General features: G+C 52.4%; 1 protein-coding gene across 1 annotated transcript in view; it reads left to right on the top strand.

Annotated features, from left to right (window-relative positions):
• Positions 1–13404, top strand: part of SHROOM3 (shroom family member 3) — a 297082-nt gene that overhangs the window by 260956 nt on the left and 22722 nt on the right. The window contains 4 exon segments of the mRNA XM_045997798.1: positions 3161–5423; positions 5425–5571; positions 5573–6331; positions 12174–12247. Coding sequence (XP_045853754.1) covers positions 3161–5423; positions 5425–5571; positions 5573–6331; positions 12174–12247 — 3243 coding nt within the window.

The raw sequence follows: 13404 nt of genomic DNA, 5'->3' as shown, positions 1-13404 counted from the left end.
TTAAGTATTTAGAAAATACACATAAACACACAAAAGAAAAGTAATACTCTAAGAAGTATAAGTAATATTATTAAGAATTCGTGGATCGACCACAGAAGTAATATCTGCTTGTCATATCTGCTTCAGCTCTTAAGCGTTACAGACACAACTGAAGTCTCTCACGTAATGAAAGGGATGGTGGGTGATGTCGGTAGTGGTGACTGCTGTGGAGGAACGAAGCAGAGTCACAAGCGGCGAGGATGGGGGGAGGCTCTTCAGAAGCTCCTTCGTTCCAGGAAGTCTTCTCCCAAGCAGAGACTTGAGCAAAGTAGAAGTGAGCCGGGTAAAGAGCATACCGTGTGGTGGCAACAGTGCATGCAAAGGCCCTGAGGCACTGGAAAATCTTTCATGGGTTGTTACAGGAAGGAGGCCATTACACTGGAGGGCAGTGAGCTAGAGGAGACCAGGAGAAGTGAGGCTGGGAGCTGGCCAGACCACGATAAGGAGCCCGACACACTTTCCTTGACAGTAAGGCCATCTCTGTGTGGCTGGGACTGTCGCAGGGACCGAAGACCACATCCCAAGTTTTCTTCCTCACTCATTCCAAGTGCCATCTTGGAAGCAGGAGTGGCAAAGACAATCAAAATGGCGACTTCCAGCAAGTGGTGTGAGAACTCTGTGGAGGCTGATGTCAGCACCCCGCTCAGTCCCACTCCTCACTCAGGTCAGGAGCGGGGATCCCAAGGGACAGAGCCCGCCCCGAGTACCATCCTCCCACAGTACGTTCCACCTGAGGATCGGTGGGTTAGGTTTCCTTTAGCTAAGGACAGGATGGAACCCGCGGAACCCTCGTTCTGCCTAAAGATGTTACACCAGTGAGTTCGTGTTTCTAGAATCATCTACATTTGGGGATGTTAGTGGTAACGCTTCTTCCCACTCAATAGTGAGCATTTCAGTTACTCCATTTATTTGCTTTGACTTTTTCTGTCCCTAAGTAGATTTGATTTATCCTTTCCAGTGAACGATTCTGCTCAAATTCTCAGCCGTTGGGAGGGGGGTTAAGGAGTGCCTACCGCCGGCATGGAACTGGCGAGCAGAATAGCCATGATGGGATACACGGCTTCCATTTCCACCGGAAGCATCTGAATCTCCTGTTAGAGGAGATGATGAGACGTGTAAGTGGGTCGTACGAGATTATCCTCAGCTGAGCTGTCATATACGTTTTTAACACAGTCTCTTCGTTTGAAGGGGGACTGGGAAGGGAGGAGGAAGGGGGGAGAATCTGGCAGAGACACATGCCACACCACTGAGTGCCAGGACTCCTGTCTCTAATCTGGCTGCTCCTTCCTTTCTCCTTTGAATGCATGCCTGTCCCTCCCGAAGCGGGATGCTCCATTCAGTAAATGGATGTTGTCTAAAAAAAGAAGAAGAATTACATTCTTGTGGTGAATTGCTGAAAATGTCGTCTTCCTGGAATTCCAGAGCCAGTTCTGAGTCAGAATATGGTCCTTCCAGTCTCCTGTCATAGACCCTGGGTTTAGGCCAACCATAAATCATTATCCTATACTTAGCCAATAAGGTACCATATAAACTTAAATAAGGTCTAGAAATATAACAATAGCCACGTGAGTTTTAATAGTGTCTAAATGCCTTTTCATTTAAAAATGTGAAAACTTGGGTGCCTGAGTGGCTCAGTGGGATAATAAGCCTCTGCCTTCGGCTCAGGTCACGATCCCAGGATCCTGGGATCGAGCCCCACATCGGGCTCTCTACTCAGTAGGGAGCCTGCTTCCTCCTCTCTCTCTGCCTGCCTCTCTGCCTACTTGTGATCTCTGTCAAATAAATTAAAAATATATATATTTAAAATGAAATACTCCTTTAAAAATAAAAATTAAAAAAATAAAAATACAAAAACTTAGCAAAATGTTTTACTGTTTACCCTTTTGTAGAGAATGCTGAGTCACAAACATTTGTACAGTTTTGAGATTGTTTGATTTTGAACCACTTGTTCCTTTCTATACGCCCTCACTCGCCCCACGTGCTGGGTGAAGTATGTTTTAACGTTTGTAATTGAAGGTAATTATAAGTAATTTTGTTTTAAGGCAGCTCTCTGGGGTATGCCGTGTCAAGACTGAGTCATTCCGCTTCAGAGCCCAGCAGGCTCTGAAAATCACATAGAGGACTGTGTAAAGGAGAAGGTCTGACCTTTCTAAGTGGTTTTTTTTTTTACATATTTTATTTATTTATTTGACAGAGATCACAAGCAGGTAGAGAGGCAGGCAGAGAGAGGAGGAAGCAAGCTCCCAGCAGAGCAGAGAGCCCGATGCAGGGCTTGATCCCAGGACCCTGAGATCATGACCTGAGCCGAAGGCAGAGGCTTTAACCCTCTGAGCCACCCGGGTGCCCTTTTTTTTTTTTTTTTAAGATTTTATTTATTTATTTGTCTAAGTGTTTGAGGGAGGTTTTGCTCAGTCTTTGGGAAGTCATCCAAAGGTGATGGGACTCCTGTAATTAAGACTTTCTTATAAAGCTTCCCCCTCCTGTCAGCCTTCTCTGACTTTGTCATTTCTCCGAACTTCTCTCATTCAGCTTTGTGTTTAGCTTTCTCACTGTAAACAAATTGTCTCTAGTAGTTGAGATTCCAGGAAGATTGCCAGGTTATAGCCCTTCAATTCCATAAAAAGGAAAGATACGAACTGAAAACAGACACACGTGCACACGGTTCACGTGCCTGGTCTCTTACCAAGCTCTTCCCCTTCTTCCCACAAATAGCCCTAAGAGACACGAAACGGTGGCCTCTCTCACTCCTCTTCCTCTCTTCTTTCCTCCCCCACCTCCCATTTCTTGGCACACACAGAATGTCACTGGCGGCATGCAGCAAATCACATCAATGCGTTGCCTGTACCCAGAGGCCACGCGGCTTCCTCTGTGCCCCCCGTCCCGCCCCTCGCAAGCCGGGGTGATTAATTCGGGGCACGGAGGTTACAGCGTTGAGCAATTACGCCGAGAGACAACACACACACGGAGGCCGAGCAAGGCCCAAATATGGCCCTTCTCACCCACCCTTCCAAAACCCAAACATCTAGCCCAAGAGTACATTTATAAGCTGGGTCGTGTGCCTGTGCGCCTCCCGGATGGTGACGGGTCGCGGTGCTGACTGCTGTGTGTCCCTTTCTTCCAGCTCTTCTACCAGTGACCTGTCCAACCTTGACCGCGCTTATCTGAGGCCAAGCCCTGACCGCTGCAGCTCCCAGGGCAGCATGGAGAGCCTGGAGCCCGGCGGGGGCTCCCCACCCTGCCCCCTTCTTTCCCCTGCCAAGTCCACCAGCAGCATTGACCAGCTCGGCCACCTCCACAGCAAGAGAGACTCGGCCTACAGCTCCTTCTCCACCAGTTCCAGCCTCCTGGAGTACCCGCCCGCTGGCCTCCCCGGCCGGGAGCGCTCAAGCTCCATGGATGCCACTGCGGCTCGGGGTGGCCTCCTGGAAGGGATGCGGCAGGCAGACATCCGGTACGTCAAGACGGTCTACGACCCCCGGAGGGGCGTGTCGGCTGAGTACGAGGTCAACTCTTCAGCCCTGCTTCTCCAAGGTAGGGAGGCGCGGGCATCCGCGGACGGTCGGGGCTGCGATAAATGGCATCACGTTGCCCGGGGCAAGGGAGCGGCGCCCCCATCCTGCAGCCAGCCCTGCCCCAGCGCCCTGGAGACGCCCCCCGCCCACCTGCCTCCTCCTAAGGTAGGCGCACCCCTGCCCCCGGCTCGCAGCGACAGTTACGCGGCCTTTCGGCAGCGAGAACGACCGGGCTCTTGGTCCAGCCTTGATCAGAAGCGGTTCTGCCGGCCCCAGGCAAGCCCCGCGGGGCCCCCGAAGTCCCCCTTCCTGGAGGAGCAGCTGCGCCCTGTGCTAGAGCGGAGCCCGGAGAACAGCCCCCCTGCGCAGCCCAAGCAGGGTTACGCCCCGAAGGCACAGCCCGGCCAGCCTCTGCTGCCCACTGGCGTCTACCCGGTGCCTTCTCCGGAGCCGCACTTCGCCCAGGTGCCGAGGCCCTCGGCAAGCGGCGGCGGCTCCCTGTACCCGGCGCTGGCCAAGGAGAGCGGGTGCGCAGCTCCTCCCGGGGCCTGCGACAGGATGGCCCCCCTGGACCAGAACGGGAACCACGACGCATCTAACAGGCCTGGGTTTGCCTTCTACCAGCCTCTGGAACACGATTCCGTGCCCCCGGTAGAGAGGAGACCTGAAACTTCCGCCAAGTATGTCCCCTACAAAGTCCATTTCCCTTCAGTACCTGAAAACGAGGAGGAGGAGTCCCCGGAGAGGCCGGTCACTCCTCTCGGAGGCGACAGCCCGCATCCGGGCGAGAGAAGGAGCGCTCACAGCAGCAAACCGTCTTCTAACTTCCACAGCCTCAGATGCCCTCCGGCCTGGCACGTGGGTGAAGACCAGTGCCCCGCCCGGCCCCCAGAGCCCTGGGAGGCTGATCTGCATGAAGACCACAGTGCCAGCCTGCTGCGGGGGCTGCAGAGGGACAGCCTCGGCCGGAGCCCGTCCAGCAGCTTTGGCAGAACCCAGGCAGCCTTTTCCTCTCTCCAGAACATTCCTGAGAGTCTAAGAAGGCAAAGCAGCTTGGAGCTAGGAGGGGGAGCCGGGGAGGGCTACCTGGAGGGCTGGTCTACCTCGGTAGTCAACAGCAAGGTAGAAGGCTCCGGAAGGAGAGCTGTTCCTGAGCACAGGAGCCATCCGGACAGGCCGGTGTCCTACCCGAGGCGGGAGACCAGACCCAGTGCGGTGGCCTCTTTCCCCGGCGCAGACCCCAGGTGTGGGGACCCCCCCTCCCCGCCCCACCTGCAGCCGTGCGGTCTGGGCAGGCGGCTCAGCTCCGGCACCTGCGCCCCGCAGGGCTCTCAGCACGGGAGACCCCCCTGCTCGGTGCTCGAGAAGGTTTCCCAGATCGAGCGGCGCGAGCACGGCGGCCCGGGAGGCCCCCGCGTGAGCGGCTCCAGCTACGGCCACAGCAGGACGCTCGCGACTCCGAATCCTTTCGGGCACGACTTTGAGGAGACGAAAGGCCGTGTCCGTCTGTCTGACTCCGCCGACCCCACGGGCAACGGGGAGCAGCACTCCAGGCCCCACGAGCCGAAGCCGGGCGAGGCCTCCGGGCAGCCGCACGGGCAGCCGCGGCGGAGGGGCGCGGAGGGCGGCCGGGGACCCCGGCCCGCAGGCGGCGAGCCCCCGCGCCGCGACCCTGCCCTGCCCCGCAGCCAGAGCACCTGTCAGCTGCGCAGCGAGGCGGGGAGGGAGCCCGGCTGGCCCGAGCCGAGGCCCGGCAGCCCCGAGTGGCCGGCGCCGGACGCCCCGTTCAGCCGCGCCTACCGGAACAGCATCAAGGACGCGCAGTGCCGGGTCCTGGGGGCCACCTCGTTCCGGCGCCGCGACCTCGAGCTGGGGCCCCCCCGCCGCGTCGAGACCCTGGCGCCCGCGGCCCGCCTCGGCGCACGTGGGGCTGCGGAGCCCGGAGGCGGCGGCCTCCCCGCACAGCCCTCGCGAGCGGCACAGCGTGACCCCGGCCGACGGCGACCCCGCCCGCCCCGCCGCCCCCCGCCGCCCGGAGGGGGCCGCGCCGGCGCCTGACGCCCGAGCAGAAGAAGCGCTCGTACTCGGAGCCCGACAAGATGAACGAGGTGGGCGTCGCGGAGGAGGCGGCGCCGGCGCGGCTGAGCCCTCGGCGGCCCGGGCTGCGCCTCCCCGAGAGCTCCGTGGCCGACCGGCGGCGCGTGTTCGAGCGCGACGGCAGGGCCTGCTCCGCGCTCTGCCTGTCGGGCCCCGAGCTGAAGCAGTTCCAGCAGAGCGCCCTGGCCGACTACGTGCAGCGCAAGACCGGCCAGCGGCCCCCGGGAGCGGCGGGCTGCGGCCTCCAGGAGCCGCGGGAGCGCGTCCAGGGCGCCCACCCGCAGCCCGGCCTCGCCCCGGCCGCCAGCCTCTGCTCGCTGCGGGAGCCCGCGCCGCAGCCCCGCAGGGACGCCGCCCCCCTGCCCGCCACGGCGCCGGGGGCCGAGGGGGACACCGCGCGGGCCCCGCGAGACCGCAGCGGCTCCTTCGCTGGAGGCCGCCTCCCGGCCGAGCGGCGACGCGGGGACCAGGCCCCGAGGGAGCAGCTCGGCGGAGCGAGTCACTATGGACCGAAGGGCGCCCAGAGGGTGGACAGGACCCCTGGGGAGCCCTCCCTGTGGGGAGCCGCGGCCAGGAGGGCTGGGAAGTCCATGTCCGCGGAGGACCTGCTGGAGCGCTCCGACAGCCTGGCCGTGCCCGTCCACGTGCGATCGCGGTCCTCTCCCACCGCGGACCAGCGCCAGGTACGTGCGGCCTCCGCGGGGGTCCCCTCCCCCCACACCTCTCCCCGCTTTAACCTTCTGGCCACAGGCAAAAGGGTAGCATTAGTTTTCTTGGAGTGATGTCTTTCTCCATGCCCTGATACCCTTACGGAGATACAGACCCGTAGATCCACAGTCGTAGAGGTATCTTGTATAGACCCATGTATCCTACACGGAGACACACATACACATAGAAGCCCGTGTGTGTACGCGTGTACACTTCATTGCACGGAGTTACCCGCCTCTCAGTGCAAGAATGCATGGTTAGGAAAATTAGGGATTCCCTTTTTTGCTGGTTCGGTTTTTTTACATTCATGGAATAGACATGGCGTCTCAATATTTTAAAGATTTTAGCCTTGCATCCTGTTTCCAACTTTTGCATTTACAAAACATGAATGGTTGACTCTGATAGTTACTGGCTACCGAACCCCCGGCCGGCAGCTCAGTCTGCTTCACATTTGTTATCTGACTGACCCTCACAATCCCCGTCGTCTGTTGCCCACGTCAAACCTGGGTCTCCCCGACTCCCATCCGAATTCTTGGAGTAACCATTTTGGTGAGATAGGGCAGTCACCGACTTTCAAATTCTCACATAAAACGATTTTCTAATAAAGACTTTGAACTATTCGAAGATTATGGGGTGCTTTCCGCTGGACAGTTGAGCCAAGCTAGCAGTAGAACCTGAGCACTGCCAGGACTCGAGTAATTGCCCTAATTCGTAGTCCCTCCTCGCTGCAAGTGCACTGGAGATCAAGGGAACAGTAAGGTTCCCTTCCCACCTCGGCAGGTACTAGGAATCCACATCCAGGTTAGCACAGGGACCACACTCCTCCATCGCGTCTCCCATCGCTTTCCCCAGCAGAGCAGTCGGTCGTTTAGCAAGAATTTGTAGAGCGTGTGTTGTAGGAAAAGCCCTGTCCTGCACGGCTGGGGGAACCACAGAAGGAAGTAAGGCTCACACCTTTCTGGGGTCCACAACCGAGCGAGGAAGATGAGGAACTTCTATGTAAATGACTCAGGACCAGTGAGCACTTTGGAGCAGTGATTGATAATGCGCTCTGGAGGGGAGAGAGATGAATTCTCACTGAGGGGAACTAAGGGCTTCTCTTGAAGGAGATGGTATCTGAACCAGGCTGTGAAGGATGGGCAGGATGTGGACAAAGGAGTGGGGGTTGTGTGTGGGAGGCATGAGTTGGTAGAGACAGCTTCTAAGAAGGAAAGATTCAGACATTACTGCCTGAGACCTTTTTTGCTGTACCCACCTAGATATGTTCTGTTCCAAAATACCCAGAAATGTTTTCTCCCCAGAATGCACAGAAAACTGTATAGAGGCCATCCTCCATAAGCTTTCATTAACCATTTTGCTCCCCTGAGAAAGAAGCACAAAGCTAATTTCTGCTCCGCATCCCACCACCTAAAACACCGGAAACCCATGTCTAGTTTGATGGCACTTCGGTAGCATAACAACCCAAACATTTTCTCAATTTTTCTTCCCATGTTCTCTAAAGAAAACAGAAATGTTTAGGTGAAAACTAAATCATCTCCCACTATTTATTTCTTACTCTATTTCATTATTCTCCCTTGGGGAATTAGTTGGATGGCTGTGACTGTTCCTCCGCTTTCTTCCCAAATAGTCTCAAGTCTGGTAAACTAGGAAATAAAGCTAAAACATAGGTGGTGTAGAGAAATGATGAAATGCCTCCAAGTCTCAGTGGAATGTGTATTTTGAAAAGCTTTTTTAGAGAAGTACAGAACCTTATTTACGTCCTCTTCAGTAAAGAGGGTACGATATTAAATACTTAATTTGGGGACTTTGAAGCCAGAAGGGGAAAATATTTCAAAATGAAATACTTGATCTGTGCTGCTTTGCTTCTACAAACTCTGAAGACAGATGACCAGCCCCCAGATTGTAACTGTGCCGGGACTCGGCTCCCATCCTCCCACCCAGCAGTCAGACTTTGCCCCGAGACCTGGGCCGCGGCAAGGTCTTCTCCTTGCATTGTCATACAGCCGTCCTCTAGAGCCGTCCCTATTTGTAGAACTAGCTAAAAAGAATAATAAAACAAAATAAAACTAGGCTCTGCACAATTACTGTGGATATTATTTCAGGATATTATTTTTCGATGTGCATGAATTCGAGACTTAACCATTATTATTAAGCTTTAATGAAGATAGTCAATAAGAATTTGTCTCACCCCAGCTTTAGAGAACGCCGAGAAACTAACCCTGCAGAAACTGTCTGCCTACTAAGTTAAAGCCAAAATATGGAGCCTTTTTCTGGGGCTGGCTCATTCCATGGCACCGTGAACAAATGCCCGTCGCTCCTGCCAGCCAGATGCTATTGGAGCAGGATGTTATAAGCTTTTGACAAAGATTCAGTTCCTTTTCAGAAGTCCATTCATGAGGATAGTTTCTGCCGCCAAAACAAGTTTAGCAGGGAAGTCAGTTCCTCTGTTGACACAAACTGATCGTTCCTGCACCTGGACAACCACAGAAGGCTGCCCCCACTCGGAGCCCGAGACCTGCTGAGACCGTCCGCCGGCCTGGGCCTCCCCTTGCCCAATGGTCCCCTCTGAAACACGCAGCCTCTTACCACTTCTCCGTTAATTCGTCGTTTGAAAAGCGTTAATTGCAGAACAAATGGATATTGTTGATGGAGCTGAAGGACACATCAAATTCTTGCCGATTTTCTGCTTTCTCTAAAACTTCGGAAAACTTAACCTTTTTAACATGGGTGGGCCCCGCACAACTGCCAGATAATACCCAAATATGTCTGCTTTGGAGATGGAAATTCACACCTATTCATTGCATAGATTTAGAATCCAGCAAAAGCTATAAAAAGAAGCCTTTGGAGAAGGAAGATAATTGGCTGGGAGTTTTGTTTTTTCCAGATGCTGAGTTAGAGGTTTCTCTCGCTCTCATTGTTATTTACAGAGCCCTCGGTTCCTGATACATAAGATATTCACCATGTGAAGGTATGATAGTCCTTTGATTGCTGAGGAAATTGCTTAGTTCATCCCACGTGTTGGACATAGGCCCGATTCTGTAGAAGGCTGCTTGGAAATCATTCTAGCAACCCTCAGGAAGCAGCCATTCAACCCTCAGGAAGCAGCCATTCAAGCTGTGGATAAACAGAATCACCTTTCCATGAAATGTGAAGTTACAAATAGCTAATAATAATAATAAATGTTTGCTAAGTATGTATCAGTCATTGTTCTACATGTTTTATAAGCAGAAAAATAATCCTCACATGCATGCAAAGAAGTAGATACTGTTGTTTCTGTGTTTCAGTTGAAGGTCCGAGACACAGAAAGGGTGAGAAATTTGCCTGATAGTGGGAGCGAGGTTTTTGACCCTCTGCTGTCTGACTCCAGATTCTGCAGTCACTATACCACGTTCCCTCCTTGAATAAAAAAAGACTAGGGATGGGAGGAGGCAGGAGTTAAATATCTATCTGAAAACTTCAAGCCAATGAGTTGATTTCATTTTAACATTTATTGATTACCGTCATTCCCATTTATAAAATTTTAAGATTTCTCAAATGGATTCCTAATTCATTTTAGCAGACACTTGGAAACTGATACCCGCAGTAGGCGAGTCCTACTGTCTTCGTGTTTCCCTGGCCACAGAAATAGCAAGATATCTAACTCCGAACCCGAAGCAAGAGTAAGCATCGGGATTCGACAGACTTCAGGTTTATAATAAAGTCTTAAGTTTGCTATACCTAATGAAGACTAAGAACAGGGTTATTTTTAAATCAGTCCCCAGAAGTCAGATAACTGACAAACACAGACATTTACCCAAGTGTCTATTGGAATAACTCTAACCCTCGTATTTCTCCCATAGCCGTTGCTGTAAGTACTTTATTTACATAAACTGGTAAGAAGTATAAAGTCTCCTTTGGCAATGAATTTATGCCCAAATCAGTGCAAGTAAGCGCAACACAAATTGATCTCCTTGGGCTTGTACTATATTGGACTTCTGTCCAAATGGTACTGTAATCGATAGATTTAGAGAGGTCTCTTAATGGCCTATTCGTGGGTCTGACCTCATCTGGTGCACACCCACGTAAGTATCAACTTAAGCTTGATGTTCTGGGGGTCAACTCATGTGACTGCAGAAGTTAGACTCATTCTCATACTGAAATTCAAAGGAAATAAGAAAATGGGAAGATACACTTAATTGTTAGTGGGCAAGGAGCTCAAAGGAGATCTAGAAGCATTCTCACTTAATTGCACGTTTTTATCAAGAGGGGGTGAACAGGGAAAAGATTTAAAAGGACCGTAAGGTTTCGTGGAGAGCAGGAATTCCCATTCCCTAGAGTGATATTTGAGCAAATCGGAGAAACATGGAACTTCTTTTTCTCAAACCATTCAAGGCTGATTGCATCCAGGCCAGCCTCCACTCACTCGTTAAGATTCCAAGGAAAGATGCTGGGCTTGAAGCCATCCTGGTTTGAATGCTGGTCCCTCGACTCGAACTGTGGGTTACGGAGTGGCAGTTACCTCCCCCCCCCCCCATTGTTGCAGACTGAGTCACAGAGGGACTGTTGGGCGCCCGATACGATTCCACGCACGGAGTTTGGGGATTTCGAGGTACTTGACAGCGCCAGCACTCAGCAGAAGCAGCGAGGGGTAGCCGCAGTCGGCAGCATTTACGTGCTCGCTTTTCCTGCGGCCCGAGACCACCTGTGCGCCTTTTTTTTTTTTTTTTCCGCCTTTTAATACTTTTACCACTGACTGGGCCAAAAGAAAAAAGGTAGAAAGCTATTAGCCCTTTGGACAGATTCGTGGTGAAGTAAGTTGCTAACACTAAGTGTAGGGATCCTATGGATTTAATTTCTGTTATTTATAAATAATTGAAAATTAAATGTATTATCAGGAGCAACATCATTGTTTTCATCAGGATCTGTTCACGTGGGCCAAATATTGTACGATCAAAAACTTGCCCAAAAAACCCAAAAACACCTCACCTAGCACCCTTTCAGGAAACCAACCCGCACCCTCATTGAAAACAAGTATAAGGGCGCCTGGGTGGCTCAGGGGGTTAAGTCTCTGCCTTCACCTCAGGTTATGGTCTCAGGGTCCCGGGATCGAGCCCCGCATCAGGCCCTCTGCTCAGTGGGGAGCCTGCTTCCTCCTCTCTCTCTCTCTGCCTACTTGTGATCTCTGTCAAATAAATAAAAATGAAATTTGTAAAATATATATATATATGTATATATATATATGTAATGACTACCCTGAAACGCACAGTTATTGATAGATTACATGTGGGTGAAATGTTTCTTTTCCTGAAAAGAATATGCCTCAACCTGATTACAAGCCAGATTCATATGTCTTCTCTCATTATAACTGAGGACATTTGAGATTTTTGCTAAATTCTATGAACTGTCCTTTTGTTGTCCTCTCCCATGTTTCCCTATCGCTGTTTGAAAAGTCTGTGCCTTCGAAGTGACTTTCGCCGCTCTATCTCACGTGCGGGGTCATTTTGAGCCCTGGGGGTGACTGTCATCAGACTTCTGCTCAGAACATGTCCTTGTGAGGAGAGGCCCGTGGGGAGACAGACCGAGGTCCGAACCCTAGGCCTGCCGCTTGTGGCCTCGGGAAGGGCAACGGCTTTGGGCCTGTCTCCTCCTCAGTGGCCTGGGGTTAGCAGTACTTCCTGGGGCTCTGGGGGTGAAGCGGACGGTACGCGACAGCGCCGCGCTGGTGCCCGACCCAGTAGGCCTCCGACAAACGTGCTTTGTCCTTTCTCCTGTCACCCTCTCAGTAAAGGTAAATGCCTGTGTGTTGGTAATAACGCTGTGCCTTTCTTGTGTTTCAAGGATGTGGTTTTGGGGGAAAACAGCAGCTTTGGTCTCATGAAGGATCCGTGCTATTCGGCTGCCCCTGGACCCAGGTATGTCCGTGTGTTTCGGAGGCTCTCTGCCTTGTGAGTGCTGGACGCCGGTGCTTCTCTTCCGCTCTGCCAGGAAGGGACATGTGACATTACCATGTTTCACCGTATTGTGCGCTGCCTTTCCAGTTTGTCTAGGCCATAGGAAACTTTAAAATTTTTCCTTTATAGAGGACTTTCTCTAAAAATGATTCTTACTCGGAATAGGTTTTGAATGTGCACTTTGAATGAGGCAGTAGTTGACGTCAGGTAAGTTTAGCCTTAGAAAGGTTCACGGAGCAAAGGCCGAGGCCTTCACCACGGGGCCGTGTGGGGCTCTCTCCCGGCTCTGCGCGCAGAGGATCGGGTGCGGCGACTAGAGCCCAGGGGGGGTATGGGCGTCTCGCGAACAGCCTCACAAAGCAAGACAAACGCATCAGAAGCACATGGAGTAAAAAATAAAGCTCCCAAATCATAATTTTTAGGCCGTTAGGGATAGGAAATGGGAAAGTTAGTTTAAAACTGCCATCAAGGGGCGCCTGGGTGACTCAGTGGGTTAAAGCCTCTGCCGTTGGCTCAGGTCATGATCTCAGGGTCCTGGGATCGAGCCCCGCATCTGGCTCCCTGCTCCGTGGGGAGCCTGCTTCCGCCTCTCCCTCTGCCCTTCCCCTCTCACTCTTAAACAAGAGGCAGCCCCTGTGGTGTCAGAAAGCGGGTACTAAGTCACTTCTGAACTAGCAGACTATGTACTTTCCCTCCCAGAGTTGTGCTTCAAGTAGAGAAAGTATTCAAGGTGAGACTCAGAACGGGTTAGTTTCAGTGCAGTGCTTAAAAGTTAGAGACAAGGGAAAACTATCAGTGACCGAGAGCACTGCCAAAAGAGAATCGTCTGAAGTCAAAGGTGAAACAATCACAAAAAATCAAATACCTCAATGACGGAAAGAACTTGAGCGGACAGTTCTCCAGAGATGAAAACAAGCAAACAAACAAACTAGCCAACAAACATACGAAAGGATGCTCCACATCACTATGGGAGAAACACAAGTCAAAACCACTATAAGATTCCACTCGTACCCCTCGGGATGGCTACAGCGAAAAAACACCCACCACCACGAAACCATAAGAAACGGGTGTTGGTGAGCATGGGAAGACATCGGACCCCTCGTGCAAACATGACTCCT

Source organism: Meles meles, chromosome 2 (assembly GCF_922984935.1).
Source record: "Meles meles chromosome 2, mMelMel3.1 paternal haplotype, whole genome shotgun sequence".
NCBI lineage: Eukaryota > Metazoa > Chordata > Mammalia > Carnivora > Mustelidae > Meles > Meles meles.
Note: the sequence above shows the minus strand (reverse complement) of the source record. Positions and strands in the feature narration are given on the sequence as shown.